The sequence below is a fragment of the Nyctereutes procyonoides genome, unplaced genomic scaffold (assembly GCF_905146905.1).
Source record: "Nyctereutes procyonoides isolate TBG_1078 unplaced genomic scaffold, NYPRO_anot_genome, whole genome shotgun sequence".
Classification (NCBI taxonomy): domain Eukaryota; kingdom Metazoa; phylum Chordata; class Mammalia; order Carnivora; family Canidae; genus Nyctereutes; species Nyctereutes procyonoides.
The window spans coordinates 58,299,069-58,315,171 of record NW_026575140.1 but is presented as its reverse complement, the minus strand read 5'-3'; the positions used below and the strand labels follow the sequence as shown (position 1 = coordinate 58,315,171).

The window sequence follows — 16,103 nt, the reverse complement described above, 5'->3', positions numbered from 1 at the left end:
ACGCAGGCATCCTGTGTCTGCTGATTTAATGAGCAAGTCAGAAGAACCTGATACCATTCCCCATGTCAGATCTTGACTCATTTCATCATGATTGATGATTTGATGAACAGTGTGTGTTGCAGCTTATACGAGGGAAGCACTCTCAGGATACATATGGTGTAGTTAGATCATGAAGGAGGACATGTTTTTCATGTTCCATTCATATATTGGTTGATAGATTCATTTACAGCACTGTCGCAATAGTTAAATATATTTAGGTAAAGGTATCAATATACTTTAGACTTTAAGTATGCACATTAAAACATTAGGATCATCGATCAAACAACATATATGTAAGAAGAATCCTTTATAAACTAGGAGCAAGAAAAAGATGGAAAGAAAACTGGAATCAGGTGCCTGGATCGCTCCATCGGTGGAGCATCTGTCTTTGGCTCAGGTCATGATCTCAGAGTCCTGGGGTGGAGCCCCACGTCAGGCTCCCTGCTCAATGGGGCGTCTGCTTCTCCCTCTCCTTCTACCCCTGCTTCTGAGTGTGCTCTCTCTGTCAAATGAGTAAATAAAATCTTTAAAGAATAATAATAAAGAGTGGAGTCCCTGAGCCCTGATCGTGCTTCTGAAACGCCCCTACCCTCGACAGCTGGCTCTGAACGTCTCCCGTGAGGCTAGGCACAGGCAGCTCCTCGGCCCAGGATCTTCTCTGCAGCTCCCTTTCTCTCCTTCAGCACAAGGGCACCATCCATCTGTGGGAAAGGAACGCAAAGTATAGTTGTCGAGCAGCTGATAGGTTCAATAAAAGATTAAGCAATATGTCTAAAAGAAGAAGAAGAAGAGGAAGAGAAGAGGAAGGAGGAGGAGGAGGAGAGGAATGAGGAGGAGAAGAAGAAGGAGATGGAGGAAGAGGGGAAAAGAAAAAGAGGAGAAAAAGAAAAGGAGGAGAAGGATAGGAAGGAGAAGAAGAAAAGGGAGGGGAAGGAGATGGAGGAGGAGCAGCAACAGCAGGAGGAAAAGGAGGAGCAGGAAACAGTGAGCAAAGGATGCTGGTGAGCCAGCCCCCAGGATGGCACCCAGAAGGACACAGAGGGGTGTTTGCTGCACATGCAGCCCCGCAGGGTCCTCCTGCCACCGTGGCCACCTGCTCTGGGGACCCCCCCACTCCCGCAGCTGGACAGTCCCTGTGCCTTCATCTGCCGTCACCAGGTCAAGGCCCAGGTGGACGAGTCTGGGGAGAGGGGCTGTGTTGGGGCTGCAGGGTTGGGCAGCTTCCAGAGTCGTCCTGAGAGGGAGGCCCCACTTGCCACCACCAAGGCCCCCACAATGGTGGAGGAGGAGGCACCCCCAGAAAGGAGGGCACACAGCACAGCAGGTCACCCCGGCTCCCCACTGTCCCTCCCTGCTGCTTGTTCTCCCACCAGCCTGCCAGCTGGTGAAGGGCAGTGGGGAGGAGGGACCTGGGCCTGCTGCGGGCTCCGCTCAGGTTGGGGGTGGCTACGGATCACCCAGCCTCCAAAGGCCCCAGGCCCCGGGCAGGACCCCCATCTCCACCACCAGACAGGCCACTGGGCTTCTTTCCTGGACACCCGCAGCCCCAGCCTGACCCCAACCCCACGAGGACACTAAATCACTGTCTCGGATCCGCCCCTTGACAGGTAGCGGCGTGGACACCTCCCTGTTCTACGCAGCCCACTTAAAAGACAAGGGGATGCTGGTGGAGACGCCAGCCAGGGTGGAGGCAGACCACGTAGTCCTAGAGAACCCCAGCTTCTCCCCCATAGGAGTCCTGCTGAGGACCATCCACGCCGCCCTGCGCTTCCTCCCCGTCACCTCTGTTGTGCTGCTGTACCATCACCTGAGGCCCGGGGAAGTCGCCTTCCACCTATACCTCATCCCCAGCGACTACTCCATCCGCAAGGTGGCCCGGGCCAGGGTGGGCTGTGGGCAAACGTGAGGTCAGCCGGGGACAGGGTGGGCCTCAGGAGCAGGAGCCGAGGCAGATGGGTAATCTGTGGCTTCCTGTGCCCTGCAGGCCATAGATAATGAAGAGAAAAAGTTCCAGTTTGTGCAGATACACAAGCCGCCCCCACTGGCCTCACTCTACATGGGCTCCCGCTACACTGTGTCTGGCTCAGAGAAGCTAGAGATAATCCCCAAGGTAAGCAGGGTCAGAGGTCCCACCCGGGAACACCCACAGGGCATGTCCAGGAGCTCTTGGTGGTGCAGGGTGTGCTGGGGCCAGGCAGACAGCCAGCAGAAGTCGGGGTGAGGGTGGAGCAGGTGAGTTGGGCGAAGGGGCAGATGTGGGATGGGGGCGATGCTGGCATGTGACCTGGGGCACCAAAGGGTGTCCAAGCCTCAGGTCCAAACTGCCTGCCTCTGGACAGCCCGGGTGTGGTCCTGGTCACTGCGAGAAGACATGTGCCACTGGGAACCATGGGGCCTCTCGAGAGGAGGGTTACACAGAACAAGTGCTGGGATTTGGACTTTGACTCGATATTTCAGGGGGAGGGAGGCCAAAGGAAATGGCAGTGCTCTCCAGAGGTAGGGGTTGTTCTAGCCGGAAGTCAGCACCCCACGTGCAGCAAGGACAGAGCCAGAATGGGGAGGGCAGGTGGCCCATTTGGGCAGGAGACGGGTGATGTCGGGGCCTGGATGGTCATCCGCGGTACCCAGATTTTCCCACTGCCCAGATTTTGCCACTTGGGCCACAGTGTCTGCTGAACCAGTCTTTCCTCCTCGCGCGGCCGGACGAGTCTTTGAAGCATCCGTGTGACAGTGACAGGGGGGAACAGGCGTCCAGTCTGGGGGGGGAGTGATATGTACATTGAATTAAGAGACAGGAGTCCGAGGATGGATTTTCCCGCTGGGTTGGGTGTAAACAGGGTGAGAGATGGACTCGGTCACCTGAGTGGCCGGTCATCGGCCCCGTTGGCCCCTGTGCAGTTTGGTGCGGTGACAAGCTCTTAGCGGGTCTCACACGTGGCCATTCAAGATTGGATTTACTCTCAGAGGGATTGTCCTGGCTGCTGGGCAGGAGTGGACAGTGGGTGGACAAGAGTGGAAACAGCGGAAGGCCAGGTAGGAGCTCACAGAGGCCCGACTTGGGAGGCAGCAGTTGCAGCAGGACAGCTGTCTACAGATTTGGGGTTCGCTTCAGAGATGGAGCCAATAGGACCCAGCGTGTGGTGGAGAGAGGATGGGGTTGAGGATGATGCCTATGTCTGGAAATCGTGGGGCCTGAGCGCCATTTACTGAGCTTGGGAAACATAGGGCACGGCCAGTGTGTGCTGGACTGGTTCGAGTGGGCCTGAGAGCGGGTCACGGTTGGGACCCCAGACTTACTGCTGGCAGGGTGAGGGTCAGAGGTCCAAGTGGGGGCGATGGAGAGAGGGGGTCGAATTTAGGATGTGCACACAGTACATCTTGGAGTGAGTCCTGACTCATCCAGGGATGCCCGGCGTCTGGACTTGCGGGGAAATTAGGAAAACGGCAGCGGCTGGAGGTGGCAATTAATCTCAGGGCAGAAGATGGCGGGAGTGTCCCAGTGGGGCTGAGCGGGGGCCAGGAAGGCATCGGAAGGTTGGGGGAGAGACCACAGGACGAGCTTTCTCTCTCTCTCTCTCTCTCTCTCTCTCTCTCTCTCTCTCCAGGAGCTGGAGCTCTGCTACCGCAGCCCCAGGGAACCCCAGCTCTTCTCTGAGTTCTACGTCAGCCACTTGGGGTCGGGGATCAGGCTGCAAGTGAGAGACAAAAAGGATGACACAGTGGTGTGGGAAGCCCTGGTAAAACCAGGTAAAGCCAAGTCCGGGGGGACTCAGAGGGAGGAGAGGGAGATTCAGAGACGCATGCACGTGGGTCTGTGTCATCATAAATGATGGGAGGAGATGGGCCAGGCCTTTTCTAGTTGTGCAACAGCCAGTGAAGGAGCAGGATTTGAACCTGAGTTAATCCCACCGCCAGCTGCACACACCACAGGGGCTCCATGCTGTCCTTGAATTCGGTGTTGACAGGCATGGGCCGGTCCACAGAGTTTCTCATGAATTACAACAAACTAGGGGCCCCCTGGGGGCTCTGTCAGTCAGTGACAGTGACGCATCTGCCTCGGGCTCAGGTCATGACCTCGGGGTCCTGGAATCGAGCCCACATCAAGCTCCCTGCTCAGTGTCCCCATCTACTCCTCCGTCCCCCTTTGCCACTCCCCATACCCATGCTCGCTCTGCCTCAGATAAATTAATAAAATATTTTTTAAAAGGAGGAAGGTGGGGATCCCTGAGTGGCTCAGCGTTTTGGCGCCTGCCTTTGGCCCAGGGCGTGATCCTGGAATCCCGGGATCAAGTCCCACGTTGGGCTCCCTGCATGGAGCCTGCTTCTCCCTCTGCCTGTGTCTCTGCTTCTCTTTCTCTCTCTCTGTCTCTCATAAATAAATAAATAAAATCTTAAAAAAAATAAAAATAAAAGGAGGAAGGAAAAGGTCAAGGCAAGGATGTCTCTGATAGTTGAAGTTCTCTCGTTGGGGAGGTGGTTAGTCGCAGCCTGGACTACATAAACCACACGTTCCGGGGTCTGAATGCCTCCATCTCTATGATCACGGCCTCAGTTTCCCCACATGCACGAGGAAGGGACTCCTCCAGGCAATGTCTACGGGCCCCTGCAGTCCTTGCTCCAGGGCATGGACAGACCCCGTCCACAGCTTGTCTTGAGGACGAAAGCATCTCAGAAGTAGGTGAGGTTCTGACAAGCAACAGCCCGCACTGTCACTGATGCTCCTCTGTCTCTGCCATCCCCAGGGGATCTCCGGCCTGTGGCTTCTCTGGCTCCTCCAGCCCCCGCAGGTCAGTGATGGGCAGGCCTCAGGCACCGGGGCAGTCCTGGGTGCCCCGTGCATCCTGGAGGGGGCTGGGGAGAGAGAGGAAGGGACCTGATCCTTCATCCCCAACCGGGATCAGGCCTCAGGGGGATGCAGTGTGCCCCAGGGCATAGACCCTCCTCTTTCCCTTACTCTTGCCCAGGGGGGGATCCTCCTGAACAGATGTAGAGGCTGAGAGACAGCCTCGGAGGCCACCATCTTGGGCCCCACCCAGCCCCAGCCTGGTGCTTGCTGATGCCGGCAGGAAGGATGCAGAGGAGGGAGTGAAGAGAGCGGGGGGGGGGGGGGGCAGTCAGAGGCAGGGGCCACTGTGGGGGCCCTTCTGGGTCCGCAGCCAGCCTCGCCCTTCCCCCACAGATGCCCCGGCCTGGCTGCACTTCGTGGACCGGCATCGGGAGCAACTGGTGGCTCGGGTGACGTCGGTGGATCCTGTGCTGGACATGCTGCATGGGCAGGTGTTGAGCGAGGAGCAGTACGAGAGGGTGCGGGCCGAGGCCACAACCCCCAACCAGATGCGGAAGCTGTTCAGTTTCAGCAGGTCGTGGGACCGGGCCTGCAAGGACCAGGTGTACCAGGCTCTGAAGGAGGCCCACCCTCACCTCATCATGGAACTCTGGGAGAAGTGGGGCGGCAGCAGTGGCAAGCAGGCTCCTCCTGGCCAGCCCAGCAGCTGCATCTCCAGCACCTGTCATGAGGCCTGGCTCTGCTGACCACTCGTAGGGGCCTCGGCATCTCCATCTGGACACAAGCACATGTCCGAGCGCCCTCCGGCTCCGAAGTCTTGGGGCTCCAGCGATGCCCCCGCCCAGGGGGCACCACACAAGGCTCAGCTTTCCCAGGTGGGCTGTCGAGGCGCCACACTACATCTCAGGGAATGTCCATCTGCAGCTGGCAGGACTTCTGCGGACCTTGCAGGAGCCTGAGCTGAGAGCCCAGGGTGGCAGGCGCCGCAGCCCAGCCTGGAGCTGTCCCGGGGCTGCTCGGATGCAAGGAGGGGCAAGGGGGCCCTGAGGCTGGTGCGGGTGGGCTCCCCGGGGGGAATCGGGGCCAGAAAGAGATTCATTTTTCACTTGTGCCTGTGGGGCTGGGTTTTTGCGTGAACCCAAACTGTGGTCCGTAGTTTCTGAAGGCAAGATGGGCTGCTGGAGCTGGGAGGGGGCAGAGAAGGATGCCACAGGGGAAACGGGGTCTGGACCCCACTTAGACGTCTCCTCCAGTACAAATGGACTCCCTCACCTTTTGCCTGCACTGAGCACCCCTGCACTCCCGTGGCACCTGGTGCCCCTCATCCCCCTCAGAGCACTCAGCACATGGCTTCATACATCCTGCTCCATTGCTGGCCTCCCCGCACCAGACAGGAAACTCTCCGAGGGCGGGAGCCACATGTGAACTCATCAGTTGACTTCAGAGCCTCGCACAGTGCCTGGCATGCAGGCGAGCATGAAGTGAGGCTTTGTTAGTAGGCACTTGGTAAAGGAACCCTCCCCGGGCACATCCCTCAGCTCCCATCCTGGCCACTGCACATCCATGGGAACACAGGGCTGCCCTCTGGATGGTCCCCAAGTCAACAGGCCACCCCCACAGTCCCAGGGCGCCAGCAATCTTAGAACAGAACCTGCTGGTGTTAACAGATTTACACCAACATCCTTCTCATCGCAGGGGAGCCAGCTCTGCCCAAGATCAGGAAGCACGAGCTGATTGTACCCCCCACGCTGGTCATCCTGCTCCCTTGGAGTCACTTCTCCCCCCCACTCACTCGGGCCCACTCCCCTTGACATCACCCTCTACCTCGAAGCCCAGGGGATACTCTTCTTCGGCATTCCTGACTCTGAGGTTAAGACAAGATCACCAATGCACAGGCTCCAGCCAGTGCCCTGCATGTGCTAAGACAGGAACATTACGCCTTCCCTTCCTGGGGCCCCATAAACGCTCCCCCTTGCCCACTAACACAGCTCACCCAGCTCCTTGCTGCAGCGACATGGCTCTCTGACCCCTGCTCGGCTGGGGCCTAAATTCACACTGTCAGAGCACCCCCAACCCTATTATTTGGGACCGCGGGCATTTGCATGTCATGAAACTACATCGTTCCACGTGGGGACCACAGGGCAGCGAGCTGGGTAGATGGGGTGTCTCAGACTGAGGAGTACGTGGGGGGCGTTGGGACTGTAAACTGAATTAGGGGACAGCTCACAGGGGCCACACAGGGCACTGCTGGGGTCTCACAGGAAGACAAGGAAAAGCTGCAGGGGAGGCAGGAGGAGGCTAGATCTTGGGAAAAAAAGATGGGGGAGGGAGCACAGAAGGAAGGTCCTCGGGTATTACTAGGTCAGTGGAAGACGGAGAAAAGCCAGCTGCAAGACTCTCGACTCTCTACTCTCGGATCAGAGCCTCAAAGTGAATAGCCAGTGCCCTCTGTGCCCTAGAGTTTCCCAGTAGCCTTTGCTCCCAGGGGCCCATCTCCCCATTGAGAACAAGCTATAGTCTGACCAGGGCAGGAAGCCCCTGTCTTTGCTCAAAGGCTGTCAGCCCTCCCTACCTGGGAGCTTCACTCTCAGTACTGCGAAAAGACACCGAGAACTATCAATGTGCCAAGAAAAGAAGTTTTACTGTCCCTGGTCCACCGGGACGACCTCCGTCCAGCCCACTCGATGCCAAGTGTTTACAAACCGAGTAACACCCACAAAGCTTCTGGCATCCATTCACAGTCCCCCAGCACAGTGAATTCATACCATCCCACCCCATCCCCAGAGGCAAAACCCATGGCTGTATTCCCACTACTTCCTCTGGTGGCCACCAAGACCTGTACCCCCAAGGTCTAGCAGAACGCAGGTGCCAGACATTAGATGGAAGTTTGCTGAATTCACACAAGGAATGAATTCTCAAGGAAGGATGCCTTTTTTTTTTTTTTTTTAAGATTTTACTTACTCATGAGACAGGCAGAGACACAGGCATGCGTGTGGGACTTAGGGGACTTAGGGGCCCCTCAGTGGCTATTCTTAAGGAATCACTACCTCAGGGCTTCTGGAAGACAGGCAATACTTGTCCCGATGATGAGAGCAATACAGACTCACTCTGGTTCAGGCCCTAATCCTGGAACCAGGGAAGGAAGGGGTCCCAGGGAGAATCCGTGGTCCCTTGTACTGTGGTGAGCCCCAGCCAGGAGGGCGGCTTGGAGAAGGAGCCAGGGAGCAGGGAAATGCCCGGATGGGAGCATGACAGGAGGGCACTTGATGGGAAGAGATGGCATTAGGCAGGCGTCCTTGGCTCTGTCCCTGGTTTCCTAGCAACAGCCATGGAGCAGGTGGTTGCTAGGCAACTTGGGGCCACCCAGACAGCTGGTGGAGATCCTCCGTCTGCGTGGGCATGAATCAGAACAGCGCAGGGCAGCATCACTGCCGAGGGTGGCCCCTTGGCCCATTACTTGTATTCTCTTGTGTGTTGATTGCTTTAGTTGCACAGAGAACAATGTAACATGAAGTCTGGAAAAACAAGGGGGAGACCATCGTTGTCCCAACGATGCAGGAATGACCACCTTTACCCCTCCAGTTCTGGCCCATCTCTGCAGGAATACATTCCACCCGTGGCCGTCCCTGCGCACGTGGTTTTGAATCCTGCCTTTCTGGCTCGGAATCAGATCAGCTCGAGGACTTGTCAAGAGTTTTCAGGGGACTTCTGTGTGGAGACCATGCACGGTCCCATGGGGGGGGCAGATCCATCATTTAAATCATCAGGTCCTCCTCTTGTTCCCAAGCTGACCTGGCTTCCCACAATTTTCTGCCGTGGTAAGCACTACTGCAGTGCACACCCTGTTACAGAGAAATTTCCTTTACTCTTAGATCCTTGTCTCTAAATCAGTAATAAAGGGGCGAGATGATCCTATCAGGACATGAATGTCCGCATGACTTTCTCCATCTTGCTGGGCTGCTTTCCTCAGGGGCAGTACCAGCATTCTCAGCACCAAACGGACTGATCTCACCTCACCTGCTACCCATATATTAAGTCCTTTGCTTGTAAATGGGGAGACACCCTGAAGAGAAAGAGTTGTGCCCAAAGTCGCATGGCCAGCAGCAAGGCTAGTGCTAGGTCGGGGGCCTCACCTCAGCCCAGAGCATGAGGGAGGTCTGGAACATCCTGTGCTCCTAAGTTGCCACCAGCTACTTCTGAAGCCATCCACTGGCCATAGAGTGGTGCTTGTGTCTCCCAAACACTCGGAGAGTGTGTTTGCGTTGACAATCTACCATGACAGGAAAGATGGGATGCGGGGGGCACCTGGGGAGCTCCGTTGGTAAAGCACCTGCCTCAGGCTCAGGTCCTGATCTCAGGGTCCTGGGGTCGAGCCCCACATCAGGCTCCCGGCTCCACAGGGGAGCCTGCTTCTCCCTCTCCCTCTCCCCCTGCTCGTGCTCTTTCTCAAATAAATAAATAAAATATTTTTAAAAAGAGAAAGAGAAAGGAAAGTACTTAAAAAGTCCCAGTCTGAAGGAGAGGATGATATTCAGGGGTCCTGGCCTTTGCCCCCAGGAAATCCCTTGCCGGGGCCCTGGAGCTGTCATTGGCTAGTCTGAGAAATATTCAAAATAACCCATTGCACAGTGGACGTGTCTTTGCGGTGGGGCTTTGGATCCAGGGCCCCACATCTCACGTGGTTGTTGGGTGCTCATGGTCACCCACAGGCAATGAAAGGGACGGATGAGGGTTAAGTGCTGTGGCCAGGAAGCCCACCAACTCCATCCTCACTCCCCAGCTAGGCCCAAGCAGAGGCGTGGGGGGCTCTGTCCCCTTCATGTCGGCCCTCCCCACTGGCTATGTGGTCCACGCAGTAAGGCCCCGCTGAGCGGTGGGGAGCACAAGGCTCAGGAAGAGACCTGGCAGAGAATCTTGGTCACTGAGTACCCCTCCCCGGGCCATGGACAGGGCATGTGCAGGGCCAGCGTCATGGGCAAGTGATCAGAGCACTTGCATGTGCCCCCCACCTCCCCTTGAGGCTTTGTGCCTGGTGATCACCATCTTGAAATCCTTAGTCATTTTATCCCTGACCTTGTGTTTGTGAGTGAAGCCCAAGGGTCAGCAGAGCACGTGAGGAATCGGGGGTGGGGAACAGGGAGGCCTCGAGCCTCAGCTCACATAGGGTCCTGCAGCCCTAGATGGGTTCTTGGCTGCCAAACACAGCCTGGGCTTCTTGGCCCCTGCTCAGCAACCCCACTGCCCCCCACCATCCATAGGAGCTGGGGTTGGGCACAGCCCCTGGGTCACCTTAGGGCAGGCCACAGCGGTCCCCGCCATACTCAGGTGAAAGCACCCAGGAACATTCAGCAGGTGACAGCCTCTCCCCCACTCCTGATCCCGGGACACCCCCCGCCCTTTGCAGGGTCCACAATACAGCATGAGATGTCAGGTGGGAGCCCATGAGAGGAGGAGATGTCTGGTTTGATTTCTGGGTCCCCAGCCAGGGCCCCGAGCTGCAGTCACACCCCCCAAGAGGGAGAATCCCGGCTTAGACGCAGGTGCACTCAGCACCTGCCATTTCCAGGACCACAAACATCTGTGGCCCAACTGCTGGGGTTCCTGGAAGGCGCCCTCCCCATCCCACCCTGTCCCCCACATCCCACTCCTCACATCCTAGGTTCCCCCGCAACCTCCCCTCCCCACTACCCCATACTCCTCACCACCCTACACAACCCTACATTCCCCATCCACAGGCCCTCACCCTGCACTTTCTCCACCCCAGGCTCCCCTGCTCCCTGTGCACCCTCCACTCAGAGCATTCCTCCACCCTGATCACCCCTCACCCCACCGTCTCGGGCTCCCCTCCTACCCTGCATTCCCCTCTGCCCTATACTCCCCCAACCCTATAGTCTCCCCACCCAGCGCTCTCTCCACCCAGCACACCCCCCACCCCTTGCACTCTCCATGAGCCACATCCCCCCAGCTTGGAGGGCAGGCCCGGCAGTGGGAGGTGGGCCCCTGGGAGTGGGAAGGGTGGGTACAGGTACAGCCTGAATGTGGGAGGCAGCCGTCAGGCAGGTGTGCAAGATGTGCGAGCTCCTAGCAGGAAGCCATAGGCAGACCCTGGACAAGCTCCTTGACCTCCTCAAGACTCAGTTTCCCCATTTGCACCCTGGAGAAAATACCAGTGATTAAGCCCCAGGGTGGCAGAAGCTAAGCACCCCATCTCTGTGGAAAGGTCCCAGCTCCTGGCAGGGTCAGTGTGGGCACCAGTACGAGTATCCGCACCCATATCCTGGGACTCTCCACGGGGTGGAGGCTGTCACCAACACGGGCATGTGACTGTGGGTGGGACAGACACAGACCCCTGATTCCTGAGTCCATTTTCTGCAGGTGGGTTCCCCGAAGTGGACGGAGGACACCGACCCTCTCAGCCCCAGGGCGGAGACTCCTGGAAGAGATGTGCTCTCCCCGCTGCGAGAGGGGTAGGTGCTCCAGGCCTGTCCCACAAGCAGCCTTTGGTCCACTCAGGGCCTTCGGCCAGTCATGGCTCTGGCCCAGGGCTCTGGAGGGTTTTCCTGGAACACTCTGGCTCAAAGCAGAGAGTGAGGCTGCAGCTTGAACCTTCTGGTACGTGCCTCTCAGGGCTCCCTGGCCCGGGACAGACTTCGTTATCTCATCTCATCTTGAGACCAGCTGGAAAGACGCCGGACTGACTAAGGCACAGAAGTGGCATCACCATTTCTACCATCACCCAGTTTCTGCACTTGGAACCTTGAGACCACCAAGTGGCCTGCTGGAGAACTAAGTCACCTGACCCACGGCTTGCCCACCTCCAGACTGGGCATGAGGTCATCCCGGATCACCCAGCCTCTAGCCAACCTGCCAGCCAGACAAATGACAAAAGCCTGTAGAGATCAGCTGAATCAACTCAATCTGGAAAAAGCTCCCAACCAACCCACAGAATTGTGAATAAACTCTGTGGGTTTTGTTTTGTTTTGTTTTGCCCATCTGGTATCTGAGAAATGATAACACAGTATAGTTTTATTTTTGTTTTTAAACAATGGCCTTACTAAGGTGTAATTCGCATATCATGACAGTCATCCACAGTGAGTGGACACATTGATGAATTTTAGAAAATTAGAGAGCTGTGCAACTCTCAACACCATCAGGGTTTAGAACATCTCCATCACTCTAAAAAGTTGCCCCTGTCTGCAGTTTCTCATCTCCCCGCCTCCCTCTCCAGCCTGGGCAACCATCCATCTGCTTACTGTCTCTGTAAATAAATGTGTCTCTTCTGGACATTTCCTGTAAGTGGGATCATACAGGCTGTGGTCTTGTGCACCTGGCTTTTCTCCACTTGGGGTAAGGTTTTTGAGGTTCATCCACGATGCTGCATTTATCAGTAGCTCACTTCCTTTCATTGCACAATATAATCTGATTGCACAAATAAGCCACATGTTGATTATTCTTTTACTAGGTGATGAACATTTGCATAGTTTCCAGTTTGGGGCTATTCCCAATAACGCTGCTACAAACATTCACCAATGAGTCTCTATCTTCCTATGAAAGCCTTTCATTTCTCATAGGCAGATGCCTGGGAGAGGAATTCCTGATATGGCAGGTGTATGTTTTTATGAACCCGCCAACCCATGTTTCCAAAGCCACTGCACCTCTTTACATTCCCGGCGACAGCACTGGAGGATGGCAGGTTCTCCACCTCTAGCAGACTAGAAGCTTCATGAGCTGCAGTCTCTGGCTGTGAGATGGGAGCCTGCTGGAGCAGCCATTCAACCCTTGCATTCCTCATTCAACAAATACTATCTGAGCACCTGCCACTGTGTAGTAGGCTCTGGCCCTGCAAGAAATCCCTGGCACCTCCAGGAGATGGAGAGAGAGTGAGAGAGCACCCTGAGGACATTGCTTTTGCACCCTTGTCCTGGACTCCCCTGGGTCTTTTCCTTAAAGGAGGCCATGAGTACCTTGATGACAGTCTGAATTGGGTCTTTGGCAACCGGCAACTGGCAGGGCCTGCCAGCATACCTCTCCAACTCCTTGGGACCCAGAAAGTCTCAGTGGCTGTTCTCCTCACATTGCACAGGGCAACACCAGCCTGTCTTGGAACCTCCTGGAACCTCAGCGCGCAGCTACCAGGGGAAGCCAGAGAAGGGTCTGGGGAATGATGCCCAGAGAGGCCTGGGTAGGGGCTGGGGAGAAAGTACCTGTTGCTAATCAAACATGATTAGCTGGGATTCGGCACTTGGGGTGAGGAGGGCGAGGGAAAGCCCAGCCGGGGATGGGCAGATACAGTAATCGCATGAGGGAAAGACAGTGAAGAAGAAAATGCATCATCTACCTCTGGGCCTTAGGATAGTGGGAGCCTTGGTTTCGTGCCTATTCTTGCCCACGGGGCTTCTAACTTTCAAGTTTTCTCAAAGATTATGGATTCGGTTTTTTACGTATTATATTTTATTTTATTTTTAAAGATTTTATTTATTTATTCATGAGAGACACACAGAGAGGCAGAGACATAGGCAGAGCGAGAAGCAGGCTCCATGCAGGAAGCCCGATGTGGGACTTGATCCTGGAATCCAGGGATCATGCCCTGAGCCAAAGGCAGATGCTCAACTGATGAGCCACCCAGGCGTCCCTACGTATCATATTTTAGATTAAAAAATAAAAGCAAAAACCAGAAAGACCTGTAATAAATATATCTTTTAAAAGGACATATCAATCCCCTGGGAAGCTCCGCACGCCTCTCCGCTGCGGGTGGTCCCCGCCCGCAGCTCGCACCTCTGCGCGGACTCCCCTCCTGGTCCCGCCCCCGCCGGTTGCCATGGGAACAGGCCGCGGGCCGCGGCGCGGGTCTCCGGCGCGGGCGGGGGCGGGGAGGAGCCGGGGGAGGTGCGCGCCGAGCGGTCCCCGCCCCTCCCGGGCAGAGCCGCAGCGCAGTACGGCCGCCGCCCACCGCGCTCCGCAGGCGACCCCCGCGCTCCGCGCCCATGGCAGCCCCGCTCTTCCCGCGCCAGCCCTGGGCCCCCGCGCCGACCCGCCCGGACCCCGCCGTCGACCCCGGGGGCCTGTTCGACGAGCCCCCCCCGGAGGAGCCCCTCGCGGCCCGTGCGCCCAGGGCGGCGGCGGGCGCGGGCAGGCGGGCGGGTCGGCGCGCCGGCGGGAGGGCGCAGGGGGCCCGCACGGGGCAACCCCCCAAGGCCGCGGCGCGCCCCCCGCCCCAGGAGGAGGCGCCCCCCCGGGACGAGGGCTGCTACCTCGACCATTTCCCGCACCTCTCCATCTTTATCTACGCGGCCATCGCCTTCTCGATCACCTCCTGCATCTTCACCTACATCCACCTGCAGCTGGCCTGAGGGCCCGGGGGCCCGGGGCTGGGGCGGGGGGCGAGGAGGGAGCCCGCGGGCTCGGCCTGGGAGTGCGGAGCCGCGCTGCACACCCTCCATCTAGCTTCTGCTGCTTGCTTCTTTTGTCCTGTGCTTGTCACTACCTTTGTGTCACTGCGCATCTGGAGGCGCGTCCGAGGCAGCTGCCAGGAATGAAATAAGAGTGTTTGCGCCTGAGATTCGGGGAGGGGGCCGTCACCCCTGACGTCTAGAGGAGCGGGGTGCGGCTGACGACTCGGATCGTGTCCCCAGACCCTACACTTCAGGAGGTGGGAGCGCGCGCAGAGAGCCCAACCTTCGGTTTCTTAAGGGCCGAGCTGGCGGAGGGGCCCTCGCGGGAGGGTCGGCGCCCTGGTCAGCGCGGGCCCAAGTCCTGTGTATGATGCTACATCGCCCCCGGAGCACTGGCCGGGTCCCACGCCCCCCCCCCCCGGGACTGGCGGACCTGAGGGCGCCGCGGACGCCGCCGGAGCACAGGACACAGTGAGTGGCAACGTCGGGGTGGCTCGTCCTCGCCTGTCCCCGGGGCTGGAGCTGAGCCCGACTCTGCGTTTCTCCTGCTTTAGGCTGTGCTGCGGCTGCGGAGCAGGGAGGAGAGCCACAGCGGGAGGGGCCGTCCTGGCAGGAGGCCACATTGTCGTCGGGTCCTGGAAGGCGTGGGACCTGCGACTGCAGACCTCCTCCGGACACGGGGCCATCGCTCGGCACTGCGCGGGATGAGACTCTGGGGCCCTGGCTGGGGTGCGCGGGAGGGTGTTCCCTGCATCTTTGGGGCTTCTGGGGCAATGGGACCCAAGACGAAGGGCGTGGGGTATCTGTTATTGGCAAGAATTCCTGCTGGAAAACTACCCGACCCATAGGAGTGGTCATCTCAGACCGAAGAGGCCTAACACCGAAACCCACTCACCTGCCATCTCCTTTTACTCCTGAATGTTAAATGTCATCAACCCAGTGCGCTACCACCTTACCTGGAAATGTTTGTCTTACCTCTGATGAAATAAATCCCTTTTGCAGCCTCCTGTATACGGAGTTCTCAGTTAATTTAGAGCCCTGCAGGGCCTTGCCAAGCTTCCTGGTCTGCTGGGTTTCACCCCATAATTCTCACAGCATCCCTACCCTCCCTCCCAAACACCTGTCCCATGATCAGCCTTCTCAGGTGCAGCCTCTCCCTCCACTAACTGAGTATGCAGGCCTCTAGGGCACCCTTCTCCATATCTGATTCCCAGGATGCATCAAAGTCCGGTTCTGTCCCCTCACATCAGGTCTGAGAGGTCCCTTGTGGCTTTATCTGCTGCTCCTCAGATTTCTTCCTTCATTGCTTCCATTATCAAGACATGTCTTGATACAGTACAGTACAGTCCCCCCAATAAGCTCTAGGATTTGCCCCCTGATTCACCCAGATTCTGTCTTTATAAGCTCGGTAAATTCCAGCATCAGAGACTTGTCACTCCCCAGTTCTGTGATCCCATGATCCCACATCACCGCAGCACCACTATCTTGCCCTTCTGCACTTCGTTGCAGTACTACAAGCCCGATACCCTTGTTCCCCAATGTCAGCCTGTGCTTTACACCCATAGTTTACTACAATGATGCCCCCAACAACTAGTGGCTCTATTCCCCAAAATTAAGTCTCCAAGGTACCTGCAATATGTACCTCTCACTGGCTTCCCACGTTTCAGTCTTGGATATAGGATCTCCTACCTACTTCTAATATTGACTAATAATCACTGAGTCCCCATACACAGCTCTGTGTTCTCCAAACAGTCCCATTGTTTCCCATTCACACATCCCCCAGAATACCCATTATACGGTCCTTCGGTGACTACTCAGGATATGAACCCCCAGTAATCTCCCCTCCACTAATCCTGAGAGTAGATTCTCCCTGCCATTCCTAAAGC

General features: G+C 57.1%; 2 protein-coding genes across 4 annotated transcripts in view; both read left to right on the top strand.

Moving 5' to 3' along the window:
• NLRP1 (NLR family pyrin domain containing 1) overlaps positions 1 to 8,754 on the top strand; it is a 35,958-nt gene extending 27,204 nt beyond the window's left edge. For 2 of the 3 annotated variants that reach the window (XM_055306969.1, XM_055306968.1), the window contains 5 exons: positions 1,647 to 1,909; positions 2,024 to 2,149; positions 3,645 to 3,786; positions 4,782 to 4,826; positions 5,219 to 8,754. In XM_055306969.1, coding sequence (XP_055162944.1) covers positions 1,647 to 1,909; positions 2,024 to 2,149; positions 3,645 to 3,786; positions 4,782 to 4,826; positions 5,219 to 5,571 — 929 coding nt within the window. In that variant the 3' untranslated portion in view covers positions 5,572 to 8,754. Of the gene's footprint in view, positions 1 to 1,646; positions 1,910 to 2,023; positions 2,150 to 3,644; positions 3,787 to 4,781; positions 4,827 to 5,218 lie in introns of those variants that run through there. The other variant, XM_055306970.1, reaches the window with a different exon arrangement.
• Positions 8,755 to 13,755: 5,001 nt separating this feature from the next.
• Positions 13,756 to 15,218, top strand: LOC129497586 (atherin). Its single transcript, XM_055306551.1, has 2 exons — positions 13,756 to 14,688; positions 14,772 to 15,218. Exon 1 carries the CDS (start codon positions 13,810 to 13,812, stop codon positions 14,173 to 14,175), a length of 366 nt encoding a protein of 121 aa, XP_055162526.1. The 5' UTR covers positions 13,756 to 13,809; the 3' UTR covers positions 14,176 to 14,688; positions 14,772 to 15,218.
• The last annotated feature ends 885 nt before the right edge of the window (positions 15,219 to 16,103 follow it).

Coding starts and splice junctions, on each gene's coding strand:
- LOC129497586 (XM_055306551.1), top strand. CDS start 13,810: ATGGCAGCCCCGCTCTTCCCGCGCCAGCCCTGGGCCCCCGCGCCGACC.